At 42.2% G+C, this 21,851-nt stretch overlaps 1 protein-coding gene across 1 annotated transcript in view; it reads right to left on the bottom strand.

The window, feature by feature from the left end:
* The window catches only part of STK36 (serine/threonine kinase 36), a 786,440-nt gene that overhangs the window by 492,067 nt on the left and 272,522 nt on the right, over positions 1-21,851 (bottom strand). Inside the window, exon 9 of the mRNA XM_044086614.1 lies at positions 6,924-7,192. Coding sequence (XP_043942549.1) covers positions 6,924-7,192 — 269 coding nt within the window. The remainder of the gene's footprint in view (positions 1-6,923; positions 7,193-21,851) is intronic.

Raw genomic sequence — 21,851 nt, 5'->3', positions numbered from 1 at the left:
GCAGTCATGGAGACAAGATTCAAAGACATAGAAAGCACCTTGGCCGGGCAGATCTACAATGCCTTCAGTACATTCAGACCACAAACAGAGCATGAAAGAACCAAAAGAGGAGGTGTATCCATCTTCATTAAGGATCAGTACACCTCGAGACTGGTCAAACAGTATGACTATCTTGAGCTACTCCATGTCCAATTAACCACAGGCAAATCCCCCTACCACATCACAGATTGCTACAGGTCCCTCACCATGAAACAGATAAAGCATACCACATACCTGGACTTACTGGAGTCACTTGCCATACAGACCAACACCACACTTATGGGTGATTTTAATTATACTACCATCGACTGGGAAACATACAAGACCACAAACATGCTGGCTCAGAGGTTATTGGACTTTGTTAATGCAAACACTCTGGAACAGCTAGTCAGCACACCCACAAGAGGCTCAAATGTCCTGGACACAGTACTCACTAACGAGGGAGAGCATTGCATCCCCACCGGGTTATGTCCTCCCTGGTATGACAGAACCATAAATCAGTCTTGTCTGATGTAATTATATGACCAGATATGCCATCAAGCTGAAAAATGCTTAAGAATTTTTTCAAAGACAAATTACTTCCTACTAATTAATGGTATAAGAAGTTTTAAAACCCCCTCGAATGCAAATAACATGGACTCCTATGCAGAGGTGCACACCAATGCCCTGTATAACCCACTTAAGCAGTTGTATATAATAGTCTGTACATAACCAGATTAAAACCAGGTCTTGCCGGAAAAAAAAAGTCACCCTGGTGGTCTCCTAGTATAAAAAGGCTATACAACAAGAGGAAGAAACTAATGTCCAAGAACAAGAGGGAACTGGCTCAGCAGAGGAAGAAATCCCTCTCCAGCTTAAACAAGAAATCTTGGCAAGTCCTCCAAAGAGAATTACTAAGTAAAAAATAGTCTCCCTAGCCAGCGATAATCACAAGGCATTGTTTAACAACATTCAAACTCTAAAAGGTAATACCTAGCTATGCACTGCACTGGTTGTGGATGGCACCACTTATATTCAACTGGATATAATAGCCATCCTGGTAGGTGACAGATTTGGAGCAAACTTCAACCCCCCACCGTCCCCTAGCGTACACCTGCCATCATTCCTCAGCCTACTATCTCAGGACAGCAGGTCATCTCGGTGCTCTCCAAGGCCAAAAACACAGCATCAATGGGACCAGACAACATCCCAGGTTCCCTTTTAAACAACTTAAAACATGACCTAGCAGACCCACCTGGATCTCTGTTTACCCACAGCCTGAAAACTGGCTATGTTCCAGCGGAATGGAGGACAGCAACAGTAATCCTTCTGCACAAAACAGGACCATCAACCGACCCTGGGAATTAAAGGTTCATAAGCTTGACTAGCCTAATCTGCAAGGCTGGAAAGAATAATTATGGACCTTATTAACAAGGACATAGGTAATCTCCAAACACTGGAACCAACCCAGTTCAGAATCATTAAAGGTAGATCTGGCCTGTTAAACATAGCCGACTTTTTTGAGAAAGTCACCAAGGCCCTGGATGAGGGAAAGACAGTGCATACTGCCTATCTTGACCAAGCCAAAGCATTTGACACAATCCCCACTCAGATATTATAGAGAAACTTTCCCAATAGGTAGCCAACTGGCTCACTGACAGGACACATACTGACAAAGTGGGCGACTTCACCTCTAGCAAAAGACCAGTCACCAGTGGCGTATGACAGGGTTCTGTTTTGAGCCCCTTACTATTCAGAATTTGTCAGAAGTCCAGACAAACTTGAATGGCCTGTGGCTGACCAAGCTTGCTGATGATTGCAAACTGGGAGCAATCACTGAGTCCCCCAGCGATGTTAATATACTGCAGGCAGGGTTAACCCAGACAAATGAGTGGTGCCAAAGCCACAGATTAAAGCTAAATGCAAAAAATGCATTATTATTCCCTTTGGGAAAGCTGCCATCCCTGCTAATGACATTATAGACAGCAACCTCTCTAAGAGTAGACCCAGTTGTACGTGATCTGGTTATTCAGGTTGAAAGGGGGGAAAGTGGCATTTAAAAATATTTGCCACCATGTTTCTTTCTGCTCTAAAAATACTTTCCAAAGCCCACCCCATGGACCCCTTTTGACCTGATGTACCACTGCAAATTTAAAAATGTGATTGGGATAGATCTTTAGATGTCTGTACAATGCATTTGATTCCTTCCCTAGTGAAATCTCATAAAAATGTTCATAAATTCTTTGGGCTAGTTTACGTTGAGTCTTGCCCACGTAATATGCTGGACGCTGCAAACAAAAAGCAACATAGACCACAACTTGTGTGAACAACTATACCTGCCCCTTATAAAAAAAATTCTTATTACCAACATCCAGACATGAACCCCTGGGTTTGAACGAAATTATTTCTATTTCAAGTCTTTTAAAATTAAGAGTTTTTGACTGATAGTTTACCTGTCATTTGGTAAATAATTGTTATATAATTATACTACTCAATTTTATTTTACTATTTCATCAACATTGTATTATCAGGTGTAAGCTTACAAGTGTAAGATTTGTGTGATATGTCTTTCAGCAATCAAAGGGTAACTATTATTTTATTGGTCAATGTCTTTTGTATTTAGCTGATGTGATGTATAAATAGGTCACGACTGTTACTTATTTGTCTGAAGAAGTTTGGTGATTACACTACATGAAAGCGCTAACAATAAACATTCTTTATATTTTTGAGTGCTCCTTCCTTTTGCCTTCCTCACTGCCAGCCTTTAAGAATGGACAAAGTCCTTTGAAAATAGTAAGAAACTTCAGAATGTTATACAGGTCCCTCGGAGAACCTAATATGTTTCAACAGAGCAACACAAAGAAATAACTTTCATGTTGATAACTAACTGGTTTCTTGAAGTTCCTATAAAGCAATACGCAGAAATTAAACTTCTGACAGGAATGCAGTCCAACAAGTATGCGGTGACAGTGAGCTGTAGCGATTTTAATCCTGCAAGGAAAATTCTGCCCAATCCATGAAAGAGGTGTTTTCTGAGAAAAGATAATGGAATAAAAAAAACATCTGTCTGAAAAGACACAATGACCGCCTTCTGGCTAAGAACAAAGTGATGAGAACTGGACATCCTTCTTTTGCTGCTTTTTGTAAAACGTTTCGAACCAAGAAGGTAAAATAAAATGTATAATGCAGATTATTTTCACAAGTTCCTGTCAAGGCATTATGGAATCATGCCCAAAACTTGGGTAAGTAAACTATTTTCAATAAAGATGCATACTCCCTTAACAAAACCAATTCCTGGAAGATAGATGAATGCAGCTACTACTCACGATCTGAATGACCTGCCTGCAGTAGACAGTCTGTCAAAATAATATACATGTCTGCTGATGGAAGATCATGCCAATCATGAAGTACTTACGAGTTTAGGCTTTTTTTTCTGAGCACAGACTTTTCTGAACATCTTTACCGCTGGGGAACACAAACACGTTTAAAGATATTGTGCAGCCTCATATGCACAAAACACCAAGTTCTCCAAAATGGCAGATTTTGGAACAAGCTCCCCCATTGTTGACGGACATAGCAGATACTGGCTGAAATGTTATCCCACAGAGAATGACAGGTCAGGAAAGTGGGGAACTGATCTCCTGCACACATTTTTTAGACTTGGTAACATTTTTAAGAATCTCTCAAACTTTAATAAATATCATAATTGTGAAGTTTGGCTCCACCTTGAGTTCCCAGATTATCAGGCAACATGAAAAAAAACACACAAGCCTTCATAGGTATGCTACATTATCATTCAATTCCCTTTCAAAGTGAAAGAGGAGAATACCTTTTTGAGAGACTATGACTTCCCTAAGGATGTCATTATTTCTTCATAATGTTTTTTTTTTTTTGCGTGTTCTCTAGGGTAGAACACTGATTCAGATGGACATTTTTCAAGTTCAGCCAAGGGTATGAACAAAACAGTAGAAACAAGAAGATATTACAACTGACTTTAGTACAAGTATCACTGAGTTATAAAAAACTGTAGTAAGGTAACTGCATGGCCACTTAAGACGTGCAGTACAGCTCAGCTCGGGAGAAGAAATTTATGCATCAACATTTAAAATATTTACATATATTTTATATATTAATTTTCTAGCTTTTGGGAGGAGAAGGATTATAGAAAACAAAACAAAGAGAACAGAGAAGAGCTAGGGCAGAAAATCATAAAATCTGAGAATGGATCACACTTGTAAGTAGAAAAATAGAGACTAGAGAAAGAAGTAATGGGGACCAGGTGGAATCTGATGCAAAAATACAGAAAAGGAAAGGATATAGGGTTTTCAGAGAAAATCTTTGTGGAGGAGCAGTAATAACGAGGATTTTTTTCTGTTTTGGGGGTAAAGCTAAGAACTACTTTGGAGTATGCAATGAAAACTGCAAATTGCTATGAGCAAAGGAACGATCTTACAAATGCTAGGTAATACTGCTTTTGGGAAAGCACTAGCTTTCCTTACATACTGATTGAAGAGGAGTCTGAATCCATGGTAGGTGGAGGGGGATTTCTAGTTTTTTGGGTGGGATGCCCATTTCTGTGGAACCTTAAATAAGAATGATCTGTGAAGTGCAATTTGTTATATGGAGTCTGCAAAGAGGGCCTGGAGAGTGGGTGTGATCTAAGGTTGCAGCTGGAAATACATTTCATTACCCTACTGATAAAAAAGGGGAATGAGTTTTAACCAATTAATTTATACATAAGACAACATCAGTAATATGCCTCTGTTTTATAGGAAACCATTTAGTTTTACTTAGAATATGTAAATACATGAGAAATAACATTTATATAGGTGGAATTACAGATCCCATAATGAGTTCTAAGTAACTGACCTCATCTCTCTCCACACTACTCCCTCCATCAAAATGACTGAAGGTCTCCGTGGAAAATGCGATCAATAAATCAACATGCAAACATGAAGACCTGGGTTAAAACCTAATCCACTCCCTTATTCTGTAAACCGGAATGGACTGCATTGTGTAATGTGTGAAATATTCATTCTCCAGTACTTTTACTGTACAGATTTATCTGCTCTAAACTGTCCAGCTACACTGAATTTACCACTGATCAATGCCCTAACAGTGACCGAAAATGATCAATGAAGACCAGTTCATAAACCTAGCTAACAAACGTATGAATAATTAAATATTTATGATTATTTCTTGAACTTTAACCTTATTAGCAATATCTAGGTGTGCATTAAGTTTTGGTTACACATTGCGAAAGTGCAGTGCAATAAATGTCTTCCAAGTAATCATTCAAGAATTCTGTGCAAGACTGTCTCCATTTTAAAAGGAGACGTCACTATAAAGTTGCATGAAAATGTGCTGTATTCAGCTACACAGTCTAATCAGAATAGGTCTTGTTACGATGTCTGTACCTAATTTTGATAATTTTATGTATATTAACAGTTAGTAGTTTTTATTTACCCTTGTTTCTGATGTTTACCGAATGTATTACTTAGTCATTTTCTATATATCCAGTGGTTTCACCTTTATCTGTGACTGGTGTGACAAAAATCTTAATGATTCAAGCTCTTTGTGTCTAATATAACTATAATCTGTTTATAAATATTCTTTATTTTATATTCACCATTCAATGAATCACACATACAGTAAATGATTAACAACTTTGCTTGATGTATGCTATATTTAAGTATGTCTTACAATTTATGTAGAGATTTTCTGCCCAGGACTCAACTGAAAATGGACACTGCTGACTTGGGCACTGCAGGTTATCAAATGTAAATAAATAAAATGGCCAGATGCCACATAAACATTTTCCTCACTTAAAAAAAACAAAAAAAGTGTAAGCAGCAAAGCAGTATTCATTTTTCTCAGAACAAAAACACCTAAATACTGATTAAGACAAAAAATGAGAAACCTAAAGGAAAATGCGAGAGAGCGCAGGTCATTGCTTACCGTGCTAACAGACATCCACAGCCAGAGTCCATCTCTTTAAAGCAAGTGACCTAGGCACACCTAACTACTTCCCCGAGTATCATAATTAGATTCCATATGCAGATTTCATGGTCTTCCATCTTACCTTCTCCTCAGCTAGAATTCTATCTCATCTTTGGCTATCACTGTGCTCCACTATCCCATCCTTCTTGGCTGTTACTGTCCATATTCTTAAGTACACAATTCTATCACAGTGGCCCAATACCAAATACGCTGTGATTATTATCTTACTTAAGAACTTAGCTTTACATAAGATCTGCCACATCTAAATGCCTCTTCATAAGTCACCAACCACATGCAGATGCTTGTCTTATCCATTAAATCCTTACTACAGCTCACCTAACCGTATTAACTCTGTTGCAGCTCCAATTCTTAAAGCATTGCCGTTATCCACTCACACTGGCCTGGTCCTTATCTAGTCACTCTGCCCAGTATAACCTCCCATTTTGTCTTGTTACTTACAGTCGGGCCCTGAGGTAGCCTCTAAGACTGGGGTGGAGCCCTATAAAAGGCCCAGGAGTATCTGACATGAACTAGCTGGACAGCACATTCCATGTTCATTCCACCATCAGAGAAATGCCCGACATCAGCACAATGACACCACTTAGGACTCCAACTCCCTCCCTAGTAACACCAGCTGCACCTCAGCTCCAAGTAACCCAGTGTGAAGTAAGGGGCAGAAGTTAACAGCTCTCCTCCCCACCCAAGGATATCTTGTACATCTAATCTTCCTTTTCCCTTCGGAGAGTCAGAACCACTCTCTGCTACACTGTAACTCCAGACTGCTACTGTATCAATGAAAACAAATGGAAGAAAGGGTTAGCTTGGGCAACTTTAAAAATTAACCAAGTACTAACAGCCACTGATAACATCTAATCTCAGGAAAAAAAATTTGGTGTGGTACTTACCGTGGCGTCATTACGGTCTGCTCCACTTCCCAGTCTGCATTCCGATTCCACTTACTGAGGTCTGATGGTCTCTGTTTTGCTGGTGAAGGTTTTACTGTGTCTACAAGGGTCTTGTCCACCACAGTGATCTCTGCTGGTGCCTGCCTGAACTTTAGTGCTCTGCTGGTAGCAGCACAAGATTCTCGGGCTGGAGACTGTTCAGTTTTATTCTGGATGACCTCGGGGTGAAGACGGGAAGAGGCAAGAGCCTGTGGCTTCTTGTTCTGTTCCTGTAACATCCAAAACACTCTCACTTACAAGAATATTTTTTTTATATTCACAACTGTATTTGAGTCATCACATAAGGGTTACTACTTGATAAGTTAAAATTATGAGGCCTGCTAAAACTTGACACAGTCTGTACATAAGGCTATGGGGCTCACTACTCAGCACTCCTGATATGTGTAAGGATACAGGAATATGCTGCAACTTGATACTGTCAGTCAACAAGAACACAAAGCTTGCTAGGACACAGTAAGGGTCTGAATTTTGCTAGGACACAGCAACGGTACAAAGTCTCTTAGGACTCAATATGATAGTACAGAGTAAGGGCACAAAGCACACAGAAATTACTACAAGCATAAGAAGCAGCACTGCTATGCTTTTAATCAAATCTGTAGGGTCTGTGCTAGAAAGAACCATTACGCAAAGATGAGCAAAATGAAAGAAAAGTGCAAAAGGACTTTCATGTTGTTGAACAGAAACCTGAGATTTAGCTGGGTCATGGAACTACTCAAAGTGATAAAGTAGATGTACTAAAGTCTGAAGGTACTAAAGAAGCACAGAGACAGGATTACCAACCACAGTGCTGGCAGGAAATGTTGAGGATTAATAAGCAAAACACTGAACGTCAGCTAAGCACAGGTGTTGTGGGTAATAACTTTGTCTTAGGAAACTTTTGAAGAATTGTGGTTGAAAGGCACTGAAGAGAGAGTTGTGTGCTCATTACACATTCAGCGCACCATGTAAAACTATGTCAAAATCTACTGGCATGTAAATCTAAAAAGTAGAATAATATCAGTTAATGCTGAGGATTAAATCTATAAGCTGATAAAGAATTGCTTCCTGTGGCAGAGCAGATTTCCACAGCCTCCATCGGCCTACTGTATGATCCTAAGCAGGTCACTTAACCATGCAGAGGATTAGGACAACTATAAAACTGGGCAAGGCTCTTCACTGATCTCCTGTATCTCATGGCTAGTAACTACCTAAGAACTAAGAAATTGGGCTAGGCTCTTCACTGCTCCCCTGTATCTCATGGCTAGTAACTACCTAAGAACTAAGAAATTGGGCAAGGCTCTTCACTGATCTCCTGTATCTCATGGCTGGTAACAATCTACAAACTAAGAAATTGGGCAAGGCTCTTCACTGATCTCCTGTATCTCATGGCTAGTAACTACCTAAGAACTAAGAAATTGGGCAAGGCTCTTCACTGATCTCCTGTATCTCATGGCTAGTAACTACCTAAGAACTAAGAAATTGGGCAAGGCTCTTCACTGATCTCCTGTATCTCATGGCTAGTAACTACCTAAGACATTGGGCAAGGCTCTTCACTGATCTCCTGTATCTCATGGATAGTAACTACCCAAGAACTAAGAAATTGGGCAAGGCTCTTCACTGATCTCCTATATCTCATGACTAGCAACTACCTAAGAATTAAGAAAGTGGGCAAGGCTCTTCATTGATCTCCTGTATCTCATGGCTAGTAACTACCTAAGAACTAAGAAATTGGGCTAGGCTCTTCACTGATCTCCTGTATCTCATTGCTAATTAACTACCTAAGAACTAAGAAATTGGGCTAGACTCTTCACTGATCTCCTGTATCTCATGGCTAGTAACTACCCAAGAACTAAAACATTGGGCTAGGCTCTTCACTGATGTCCTGTATCTCATGACTATTAACTACCTAAAGACTAAGAAATTGGGCTAGGTTCTTCACTGATCTCCTGTATCTCATGACTAGCAACTACCTAAGAATTAAGAAAGTGGGCAAGGCTCTTCATTGATCTCCTGTATCTCAAGGCTAGTAACTACCTAAGAACTAAGAAATTGGGCTAGGCTCTTCATTGATCTCCTGTATCTCATGGCTAGTAACTACCTAAGAACTAAGAAATTGGGCTAGGCTCTTCACTGATCTCCTGTATCTCATTGCTAATTAACTACCTAAGAACTAAGAAATTGGGCTAGACACTTCACTGACCTCCTGTATCTCATGGCTAGTAACTACCAAAGAACTAAAAAAATTGGGCTAGGCTCTTCATTGATCTCCTGTATCTCATGGCTAGTAACTACCTAAGAACTAAGAAACTGGGCAAGGCTCTTCCCTGATGTCCTGTATCTCATGGCTATTAACTACCTAAAGACTAAGAAATTGAGCAAGGCTCTTCATTGATCTCCCGTATCTCATGGCTAGTAACTACCTAAGAACTAAGATATTGGGCTAGGCTCTACATTGATGATCTGAATCTCATGGCTAGTAACTACCTAAGAACTAAGAAATTGGGCAAGGCTCTTCACCAATCTCCTGCATCTCATGGCTAGTAACTACCCAAGAAAATGGGCAAGGCTCTTCACTGATCTCCTGTATCTCATGACTAGCAACTACCTAAGAATTAAGGAAGTGGGCAAGGCTCTTCATTGATCTCCTGTATCTCAAGGCTAGTAACTACCTAAGAAGTAAGAAATTGGGCAAGGCTTTTCACTGATGTCCTGTATCTCATGGCTAGTAACTACCTAAGAACTAAGAAAGTGGGCAAGGCTCTTCATTGATCTCCTGTATCTCATGGCTAGTAACTAACTAAGAAATTGGGCTAGGCTCTTCACTGATCTCCTGTATCTCATGGATAGTAACTAACTAAGAAATTGGGCTAGGCTCTTCACTGATCTCCTGTATCTCATTGCTAATTAACTACCTAAGAACTAAGAAACTGGGCTAGACTCTTCACTGATCTCCTGTATCTCATGGCTAGTAACTACCCAAGAGCTAAAGAATTGGGCTAGGCTCTTCATTGATCTCCTGTATCTCATGGCTAGTAACTACCTAAGAACTAAGAAACTGGGCTAGGCTCTTCATTGATCTCCTGTATCTCATGGCTAGTAACTACCTAAGAACTAAGAAATTGAGCAAGGCTCTTCACGGATCTCCTGTATCTCATAGCTAGTAACTACCTAAGAAATAAGAAATTGAGCAAGGCTCTTCATTGATCTCCTGTATTTCATGGCTAGTAGCTACCTAAGAACTAAGAAATTGGGCTAGGCTCTTCACTGCTCTCCTGTATCTCATGGCTAGTAACTACCTAAGAACTAAGAAATTGGGCAAGGCTCTTCACTGATCTCCTGTATCTCATGGCTGGTAACAATCTACAAACTAAGAAATTGGGCAAGGCTCTTCACTGATCTCCTGTATCTCATGGCTAGTAACTACCTAAGAACTAAGAAATTGGGCAAGGCTCTTCACTGATCTCCTGTATCTCATGGCTAGTAACTACCTAAGAAATTATCTTGTTTCATCTCATAACATTTAAAATTGACTGGCTGACATCTGTTTACCGGGAAGGTCCAACTAGAAAACTATCTGTTTTCAGCAGAGGCTTGGAGAGAAAAGTTCCAAATATAAAAGAACAGGAAATACATATGCATAGATGAAAACTGACATCATATTACAATATACTGTAAATACCTAGATATATACAAATATTAGTACACTTATGAGAAATTACATTCTTCAGAAATGTTGGCTCATGGCTTATGAGAAGCTAGGAATGATGAAATTAATTCACAGAATTAAACCAGACTGCATACGTAGAACAGCAGCCATGTAGTTGCAGGACCATCCTTAATACTGTACAGTTACAGCTTTGGTGAATAGGCCGATTTATTAATGGTTAGAAAGTTTGCCAGGAAACCATTTATAAATACATTCAGATATTATACTGCTTCTATATACTCACAGCAAAGTACCAATAAACTGGCAGAATAAGGAACAGAATTTATTGGCTTCTGTCCAGTTTTAAATGTGTTGCATGTTAATATTTGCATTAATACCTTGAAAACAAGCCACTTTACTGGTTACTGCAAATTATCAGATTCATGGTCAGATACACTTAGCACTGCCTCCTGCTATTAAGAGTTCTACATATGCACAAACATGTATAACTGGATGACAGATTAATTATGGAGGTACCCATATTATATATTCACGTTTTCATAACTGTGCAGGCAGTCTAGGGGCCAAAGCAATAATGTCTTAACAGGCTGGTGGACAGAGAAAAAAGGTGACATTACCAGCCTGAAACACTACATGTACGAGATATTGTATTTGTTTTGCAGATATGATAAAAATTATTACTGTGAATGGATTTAAACAGGTATGATAATGTTCATTTGGAAGCACTGTTGCACTGGACATCAAAGGCACAATCAGTACATATGCGGCATGACCAAAATGGGAGTCACAAACAGAAATACTGCTGTTTTTCTCTGCTAAATTATGAACAGACTGATTATGTCTTTCGGCTTTTTCCCAGTTAGGGGTCGCTACAGCAGAACTCCAGTCCGCTAATGATTGGCAGTAGATTTTTACGTGCTGCCTTGCCGGGCCTAATGCACAACCTTCAACGAAGGAACGCCCATTCACGCATGTCACCACATAGAAGACGCTGTAACTTAGAATCGAATGGGCAACGTCTAACTGTGAGGCGACAACACTACCGCAGCACCACCACCGCAGTAAATTATGAACAGATAGTATGTGTTAATACTTGCATTTATAACTTCAACCAGAAACAGTTTTGATCACTTCTTGGTATTAAGCAAAAGCTTCCATAATGGTGGAAAAATTATGCACTGATAGTTGCTGTCTGAACTGTAGAGTTTCAGAGAAATTTATAATTGTTTAACTCAAATTATATAGATGTACATAATTACCACATTACCATAGCTTTGTAAATACCTTCACAAAAGAATAAGGTCAATGAATTTGATTCACATCAAAACAAAGCTTGTATCTGCATAAAAACATGTTACTGAAATTATATGCTAGGTTACTGCAATTACAGAAATATAAATTCACTAACTCTCTGATTACCTGTTTAATTTAAGTCATGGTTACAAGGGAGAGGGACTATGTAAGAGTAATAGTAATCTGTTTCATTTAGTTTTACTGTCTCTTCAAAATTGTTGCTAGCGTGATTATTAATATAGAGCAAAATGAAACATAAAGGGTTAAATCAGAAGTAGTACAAATGCTGGAAAAAAGTTAAATTAGATATTGGCATCCATGCATAAAGGAGTATGTTACTGAGAAACAGAGTTTGTAAAAATAGCTGTGTGCAGATGGTGGTTGGAAAATGATTAAACAGAATATCACCAAGTTAAAAATATGTAAAAATCAAGGACTGGAACATAGCAAGATAACGCAAGAACACAGAGCTTCCAGATAATGCAGGAACACAGAGTTTCGAAGGACCATCAAGTTCCCAGGGAACAAGGACAGTCATAAATTAGAAGAAACAGAGAGACTGTCATACATCAGACTTTTGGGGGGGGGCATCAGACTGTATAAATATGAGTGTGTAAAAATAAGCTTTGGGAATTTGCCGCAGAGAGCTGACAGTGCCATTTCACATGCTGTAGAACTGAAAGGCAATTCTAACAGTAAACTAGCTAACAAACAGTTGGCTCATGGCTTCTCTGTGCATTTATTGTACTTTAGTACAATACCATGATTAAGTAGTTGGTCACAATGAATAGCTAAATACAGTGGTATGCATGTATGCAAATTCAAGTAAGTAAAGGAAGTAAAACAGCACAATATAAATTTATATGCTATAATTTTTCAATGGCGAGCCACAGTTGATGGACTGAATGGTTTCTTGTGAAAACTACACCTTTTTTCGGTTAGCACATCTAGTCACAGTAGTTTGCCTTCTTGTTTTATCCTTCGGGGAAGGATTGAGTCGCAGAGCTGCTGATCTCTGCAAGTTCCATCAGACTTCATAGAATTGCGTTGCTGAGTCTGCCAGTTGCGTTTGACCACCTTTTCAGGAAAATCAATGAGGGACCTTCCACGTTTTCTTAACGGAAGATTTGGCCACCTTCCACACATAAACTGGTAATTCCCTTTTTGTTTCTCAATCTACAGCATGGATGCCATAAAGGACAGGAGTTCTAAGTGTAAAACTAATTTTCAAGTAGACAGTAATGATAGTCCAGCACATGTATGGTTAGATTTTAAAGATTGGTATAAACAAAACTGTAGTACTTGTAGGTTCATAGGTGTGTACTAGGCTAATGGCCCTGGTGCCTTTACAAGCCTAGCCCACTGGATTACTCTGTCATCATGCCACCCAACCTTAGTTCCCAGTGCCTCTGTCATAGAGCCACTGGAGTGATCCCCAGGGTGAATTTTCTATTTCCCATCCACCCAAGTTCTCTTGAACAGGGCCAGTGGGGTGCTCTGTTTGACATGTATGGAAAGTATATTCCATAGTATGGGCAGTCTCTGGGTTATGAACCTGTCCCTCCAGCTTGTTCTGTTGATTGTGGTAATGAGGTTGAGGTCTCTGGAGCATGTGGTGCGGTGAGATTGGGACATCTTTATTTGTAGCATTTCTAACAGAGCTGGGTCAGACATGGCTTTGCAAGTCAGGCAGAGAGTGCCTCTGACGATATGAGACAGAGAGTAGTTGGAGTTTTTTGAGTCTGTCCATATAGGACAAGTATTTAAGGCCTAGGATCCTCTTTGCAAGGTACATTTGTGACCTCTTCAGTTGTTGCAGGTGTCTAGTGAGGTACATGCCAAATGGGGCACTGTACTCCATGATTGGCCTAATGAGGGAAGAGGAGAGGGAGACAATGACCTCTTTCTTACTGGATGCAAAACCCTTATTAATGAGATGTACCACATAGAAGGATTTTCTGACCACAGTGGCAATGTGATCAAAAGATCTCTTATAATGCCTTCTGTGTTCAGTGGACTACCAACTATCATCAATGTGGTAATTAATGGGAACTGGGTTTTTTCCAAAGGGGATGATGACACTTTTTTTGGCATTGAGCTTAAGGCCATGGTTCTGACACCAGTCGCTGGTCTCAGTGAGGCCTTTCTGTAGGATGTCAACATCATCTGGGGAGTTAATAATAGCTCCCAACTTGCAATTGTCTACGAACTTTGCCAGCCAAAGTCCCTTCGTGTAGGCCTGGACTTCAGAAAAGTAGATACCAAACAGGAGAGGACCCAGGACTAAACCCTGGGGGACTCCACTCATGACTGGTCAGCAGTCTGACTTGGAGTCAGCTACTTTCACACTGTGGGTTCTATCTGTGAGCCAATTTGTAACCCACCTAGTGATATACAGGGGTTGATGCCTAGTTTAGTGAGTTTTTCTATGATTCCCGAGTGGGAAATGGTATCAAAGACCTCAGCCAGATCAAGGTAGGCTGTATGAACCACCTTGCCTTCATCCACAGCTCTGGTGACGGACTCAAAGAAGTCGACCAGATTGAGCAGGCATGATCTACTCTTCACAAAACCAAACTGTGTGGGATCCAGAGTTTGCAGATTCCCTATACCCTTGTTTATTAGGTCCATGATTATCTGTTCCATAGCTTTGCATATCAGACTAATGGGGTGATGGTTCCCAGGGTCTGTTGTTGCTCCTCCTTTGTGGAGAGGGATGAATGTAGCAGTGTGCCATTCAGTAGGGACAAAGCCTGAGATGAGGTTGTGACTGAACAGGACACACAGGTGAGGTGCCAGTTCACTGCAATTCATGTAGAACACAGCCAGGGATATTGTCAGGTCCCATAGAAGCTGTATTTTTGGCTTTGGGCAGTGCTGTTTTAACCTGTGCAGCAGTAATACTGGGTGCCTGGCAATCTAGTGGTATTATGATTGGTCTTTTGGTGTGGGAGAGAGGGGTAAAGATGGCACTGAATCTGTCGGCCAGTATACTGGCAATATCTGTTGGCTCGGTATAGGAGGTACCATTGTGCAGTAGCTCAGAGCAAATCTGGGTATTGCCATGGAGATTCTTTACATAACTATAGAAGGCCTTGTGGTTGTCTTTACTATCCGCTGCAATTCTGTTTTCATAGCTAGCTTTAGAGGATTTGACAAGGGAGCTCAACTTTTTGTTGAGGCTGATAAGGGAGTTTTTCCAGTCTTGGGATTCACCTTATTCCTCCTTCTATTGTAGAGTTTGTTTATGGCAGGAGACCACCAGATTGGCTTCCTTTTTTTGGAGAGCTTCTTGGTTCCATTGGGTGTAGTACTTTACTAGTTAAAGTTGATGTCAATGCCTTTTGTAAATGGATTTTTAGTTATGATTGGTACATGTCTAATGTCAAAATTTACAAATATCGACCAGGGTGTGTGTTTTGGGATAGTGATGACAAGCCAATCCTCGGCTCTGACTCGGCCATCTTCTGTAGCTCGAGAGCTGTTTACTGGCTCAAGGCTACCCCTTATCCCATGATGCCTAGCGATAGCTACCTAAATCTCATTTGAAATAGCTAACCCCAGACATAGCCAGAGAATCAACCTGTCCAAACAAACAGGTTGAGCATACCTGTCACACTCTGTTAGTCAGTAGAGGAAATAAACCAGAGAACACTCAGCCAGTGAAACCAGAACTCCTCTCGATCCAATAGAACAGGGGGACGGAGGGTGGGACGCAAGAAAGAAGGTGAGATGAAGACAACTAACATGGAACTTTATGGTAGGTACATAACTTCTTTATGTTAAGTTGTCTATCTCGCCTTCGTTCTTACTGGTTGGGACAGTGTCCCTAGCACCTACAATCCTGGGTGGCTCATTGGAACAGACTCTTCAGAACAGTGGAACCAAAGTCAGCTCTGCTCCTGGAGACCATATCTAGCTTGTAATGAGAAATAAAGGTATGAAGATTTACCCACGTAGCAGCTGCACAGATAGAATCCATGGGCAACCTGGACTGGAAGGCTACAGAAGTGGCCAAGGCCCTAGTAGAATGACCTTTCGGTTTGATAGGCAACTCTGTTTCTTAATTGATAAATGAAAGTAATAATGTGAGACAACCACCTACCACCTAGATAAGGTCACCTTGGAAACTGGGAGACCTTGTTTGCCTAGAGTATAGGAAAGGAATAGTTGGCCCGACATCCTTATTTCCTTAGTCCTATGCAGGTAAAAACGCAATTGTCTATGAACGTCCAATTGGTGTAATTTGTACTCTGCCTTGTTGGTGTGGTTAGGGAAAAACACAGGAAGGTCTATAGATTGGTTTAAATTATTTTCTGAGCAGACTTTCGGAAGAAATGAAGGAAGGATTAGTCCTCAGAGCAACCCTGTCCTTATGAAAAACCAAGTAAGTCCAGAGATGCGTCTGAAGTAATAGCTACCAGAAAGAGTGTTTTCCAGGATAGAAACTTAATGGAGCAGGACGCTGCTGGTTCAAAGGGGGGCAGAATTAAGGAGGTTAGTACCAAATTAAGGTCCCATGGAGGAGGGGAATCTCTCACTGGAGGTCTAAGGAGAGTAGGCCCTCTTAAAAAAGCTTTACAGAGCGAATGAGACAATGTTTGAATTTGACAACCCAACATGAAAGTAAGAAATGGCCACCAATTGAACCCTGATTGTAGAAGAAGTGGACCCAGAATGAAAAAGTTGTGCTAGGAATTCCAAAACTTCGTGGACTGAGGCTGAGAAGGGATCTACGTTCCTAGCCACTGCCCAACAAGAAAAACGTTTCCATTTGCTAGTATAAGTTTTTCTAGTTGTGGACTTGTGAGAGGAGACAATCTCACGTATGGCTGGGGAAATGTTGGGAAGCCTGGCTAAGGTTGGAAGTGGAGCAACCATGCTGTGAGCTGTAAAATTTGGAGGGATTAATGCAACCCGCCTGATTGATGAATCAGTAGGTCTGGAATCGGATCCAGAGTCCAGGGCTGATCGAGAAGGTAATGGTGCAGGAATGGAAACCATATCTGCAGAGGCCAGTAGGGGGCAATGAGGATCATTTTGCAGCCCAACGATATTGCTTTCTGTATGAGCTTTAGAATCAGGGGAAACAGAGGAAAGGCGTAAAGAAGTCCCCGAGGCCAATCGTGGACTAGAGCGTCTCTGGGTGAATGACATGGAAGCGGAAGAAGGGAGAAGTAGTTGCTGCATTTGCTGTTGAAGGGGGTGGCAAAAAGATCACAGCAAAGCTGTCCCCATTTGCGGAAGATAAGATCCACAACTACCTGATTCAGAGACCACTCGTGAGGCATGAGAATAGCTCTGCTGAGCCTGTCCGCTATGACGTTGGACCTCCCAGGGATGTGTCACAATCAGAAATTGATGGGAGGAAATTGCCCACTGCCAGAGTTTGAGTGCTTCTTGACACAGGGGGTAGGACCTGGTTCCACCCCGCTTGTTGATGTACCACACCACTGACATGTTGTCCGTTTGGATAGTAATGGTCCCAGAAGGGAGAGAGTCCTGAAGAGCTTGCAATGCTAGGAGCACGGCTCTCATTTCTAGGAGGTTTATATGCAGATGGTACTTGAGGTTGCCAAGTGCATTGGACTGTCCTGTCCTGATAATGCCCCCCCCACCCTATCAGGGAGGCATCTGTGGTCACTGTGGCAACCGGAGGGGGCTGAAGAGACCATCCACCAGGAAAGGTGCCTTTTGCATGCTTCTGTAATCATGATCATGTGCAACATGGGCAGCTGCTGGAAAGACCAGTGTGTGAACAGAAGCCACTGAAGGATCCTCATGTGAAAACGGGCCAGTGGGATCAGAAGAATTGCCGCTGCCATGGAACCCAGAGTTTGAAGGAAAAACCTGACTTGGATTCTTTTGCTCTGCATTAGAATTTGTACTTGCTGGCGTTTCTGGTGGTAGCCTTGCAGACATGTTCCTTGTGTCTAAGTCTGCTCCTATATAGGTGATAGATTGACAGGGCAACAAGGCAGATTTTTTGAAGTTTACTGTAATTCCTAGCTGAGAGCAGATTGTGACTGTGTAGTCCCTGGCTTGCATAAGTTGATGCCTGATAGTAGCAGTGAGGAGCCAGTCGTCTAGATGTGGAAACACCTGGAATCCTAGACATCTCAGGTGAGCCGTGACCCACTGCCATACATTTGGTTAACACCCTGAGGGCTGTGGTAAGACCAAAGGGCAGAGCTCTAAACTGGTAATGACTGGCTCCCAGCCAGAAGCGAAGAAATCTCCTGGAGCGCCTGTCCATTTTGATATGGTAGTAAGCATCCTGAAGATCTATGAAGCACATCCAATTGTCCTGACCCAGAAAGGGTAGAATGGACTGTAGCATGACCATCCGAAACTTTGTTCTTTGAACAGACCTATTAGTCTGCTGAGATCCAGAATCGGTCTCCAGTCCCCTGTCTTTTTTGGTACCAAAAAGAACCTTGAGTAAGTTCCGGATCCGTGTTGGTCTGCCAGGACTTCCTGGATGACTCTTTTTCTAGTAGTTTTGAAACTTCTATGACTGCTTGGTCCCTCAGATTGGGTGGAACATCTGGAAAGGATTTCCTTGACGGTAAGGAGGTTGTGAGAAGGGAATTTTGTAACCTCCGGATATAATGGACCATACCCATTTGTCTTGCGTTAAATTCTGCCAGGCTTTTGGGTACAGTGAAAGTCTTCCCCCGACTGCCTCCAGAGGCGGGCAGTCGGGGCAACACTTCAGGGATGCTGAAAAGGCTTATCAGAGAAAGATTCTCTGTTGCCCTGGTTCTGCGGATCCCCTCTGCCACGAGGGCGGTGTCTGTTGTTGTTTCCCCCTCTGCCCCTGGAGGAAAAAATCGCTATGTGCATCAGGTGAGGCTCCCTGGGATTTTTTGGAACCACATTTTACCACTCTTCTGACCCTTGGGGTATGGTCCGGAAGGAGTGGAAAAATGGACTCCCACGGCAGAGAGAGTCTTGCCTTCTTGCTCACACCTAGTCAAAGTGTCTTTCGCCTGTAGTCCAAAAGGAAAGGCACCATCAAAGGGGGTGTTGGTGAATGACACTAAAGGGTTCCGCAAAATTACACAGCCGCATCCATGCATGCCTCCTAAGGGCCACACCCATACCTGTGACTCTTCTCGCACCATCGGCTGCATAGGAAATGAGCTTCATGGAGGAGTTGACTACAGAATTAAGCGTCACCAGCTGGGAAGGCAGTTTTGCTTGAGCCCCCTCAGCTGATGGATCTTAAAGGGTATCAGAGCTCTTTAAGGAGATCCCTCTGAAGCCGGGTAAAATGGCACAAGTAGTTCAGTGACCTCACAGAAAAGGTCGCTGAAGCAAACATTCGCTTCCCGTATCTGTCCATGGTCCTAGACTCCTTGTTAGGAGGATGGACAAACGAAGAGGTCTTCGCCAACTTTTCTCGTGGCTGCTGCTACCACCACGGTATCAACAGGGACACCTTTGGTAAGGAACTGCTTATCATGGGGTGCTGAGATGAATTTGCCAGGTCTCCTCAGAGTTGTTTCCACTGTATCTGGAGCCGACTAAGCCTTTCAAGCCACCACTGATACAAGTGGCTCAAAAGGCGGAGAAACCCAGGGGGTGGAAGGTCGGGAACCGAACGCATCCAGGAATACAGACTCATCCTCGGTAGGGGCTAGGGGATTCCAGTTCCCTCTCTGCTTAAGCATTTCTAGGATGTCCAAAAAGGAAACATCTTCAGAGGGGGATCTCGGGGACCCTTCCAAATCATCTAAATCCGTATCAGAAGTTACAGACTCGGGAGTCAATGTGCTGCCTCTTGCACTTCTTACAAAAGGGCTCCTCTGAATGATCAGGGGAGATCTCGGAAGAAGAGGAAACACCCATTGGGATGCCCTAGAGCGCCGGTTCTCCATGCTTGGGGTCTGAAGGAGGAACAGAGGTTGGCACAGGCACTACAGGGGACAGAGCAGGTGGAGCCGAAAGTGGAGCTGACTCAGTGGCCAGCACACTCCTCATGAAATTGAAGGCATCCCTGCCATGATGCAGAGAAGGCTCCGGTTCAGAGGAAATCAGAATCCTTCTCCACACCGAGGGGGATGGCTCCGAGGCCAATGTAGGAGCCGAGCTCACCTGCGTCGAAGCTCCGAGAAGGAAAAAGTACAGTTTTGTACCTACCATAAATGTAGATGTCCGATAGGTATGCATCTGCAGTCATAACATATGGGTTGTCCTGCCTCAGGCAGCCCTTCGGTCGGCCGGATTCCAATGTCTGGGTCTGGCCACGGCTGATGTCGCACTTTCCCCGACGTCATAGCTTCTGGGGTATAAAGGCATCAGCCGACACCATTTTCCTCAGTGCTTCTTGCCCCAGATGCCAGGTGCCCTCTAGGAAGGCTAAATTTGGATAAAAGTTGAATGTTCCAAACAGTAGCAAAAATTATATATACATATATACAAACAAATACACCATAACAAATTCCCCCAGCTAGCTGAAAGAGGGGTAAGCACCCTAGGAATACCACAGAGGGGAAGGAGGGTGGGTAATCCTGACTGCATATGCATACCTATCAGACATCTACATTTATGGTAGGTACAAAACTGTACTATGTCCTTCAAGGATGCATCTGCAGTCATAACATATGGGTAGAATACCATAGCCAAACTGGGGGTGGAGGTACTAAGATAAGGATGGTGTAGTTAAGATCCCCTGTAAAACTGCAGTTGCAAAGCCTGCTCGGGATCTGGAGTATAAAGGTAGATTATAATGCTTGGCAAATGTATGCACGGAGCTCCAAGTGCAGCTTCTAAAATGTCCTTGGTAGCCACCCCTCGTAGGAAAGCTGTAGTGGTGGCTGTGGCCCTTGTGGAATGAGGCCTGATATGTTCAGGAGCTGTTTTTCCATGAAAAAAGAGTAGCAAAAGCGAATGCAATTTCCTATCCATTTTGAAATTGTCTGCTTGGAAATTGCTTTTCCTTGCACCCCAGTTGCATAGGCTACAAAAAGTTGGTCAGTTTTTCTGCTGGCTTTAGTTCTGTCCAGATAGTAGTGTAGCTGTCTGTGTATATCCAAGGTGTGCAAGAGTTTCTCTCCTTTGTTCTGTGGGTTAGGGAAGAACGTAGGCAGATGAATGGCTTGGTTCAAGGATACCCTGGATACCACCTTTGGCATGAAAGTTGGACTGGTTCTCAGAGACACTCTATTCTGGTGAAAAATAAGGAAAGGCTGCACTGCCATTAATGCCTGTAGCTCGGATACTCTTCTTGCTGAAGTGATTGCCAGAAGGAAAGCAGTTTTCCAAGATAAAAACTGTAAGTCTGCTGATGCTGCTGGTTCAAAAGGAGGTAGTGTCAATTTTTCCAGCACAAAATTGAGATCCCATGCAGGTAGAGGGGGTCTCCTTGGGGGTTTAACATTTTTGATCCCTCTCAGAAATTGTCTGAGTAGAGGGTGAGAGAAGATAGGAGGATCCATGTTGTATTCTGCTGAAATTTCTGAAGCATGAATCTTAATGGAAGAGTAAGACAGGCCACTGTGGAACAATTCTGCTAAGTATTCTAGGATGTGTGCTAGGTTTGCCACTGTAACATCTGTGCCCTTTGATGTGCTCCAAATGAGGAATCTCTTCCATTTAGCTGAGTACGCCTTCCTTGTGGAGGGTCTGCGAGCCTCCAGGATAATGTCCTTGACCCTCTGAGATAAGACAGTTTGGTTTGGTTTTAAGCAATTTTCCAGGCAGTTAGTTGCAGAGTTTTCAAGTTTGGATGCAGGGTCTTGAAATTGTTCTGCGTTAGAAGAAGAGGCCATAGGGGTAGAGGCCATGAGTTCGTCTGAAACATGTTTTTCAGTAGCAGATACCAGTGTTGTCTTGGCCAGTCAGGAGCTATTAGTATCACCTTTGGCTGTTCCTCCCTGATTTTCAGAAGAACCTTGTACATCAACGGGAGAGGTGGAAAGGCA

Source organism: Protopterus annectens, chromosome 10.part0 (genome assembly GCF_019279795.1).
Source record: "Protopterus annectens isolate FY-2018-M chromosome 10.part0, PAN1.0, whole genome shotgun sequence".
Lineage (NCBI taxonomy): Eukaryota > Metazoa > Chordata > Ceratodontiformes > Protopteridae > Protopterus > Protopterus annectens.
The sequence above is the reverse complement of the archived record's forward strand: the minus strand, read 5'-3'. Positions and strand labels throughout refer to the sequence as shown.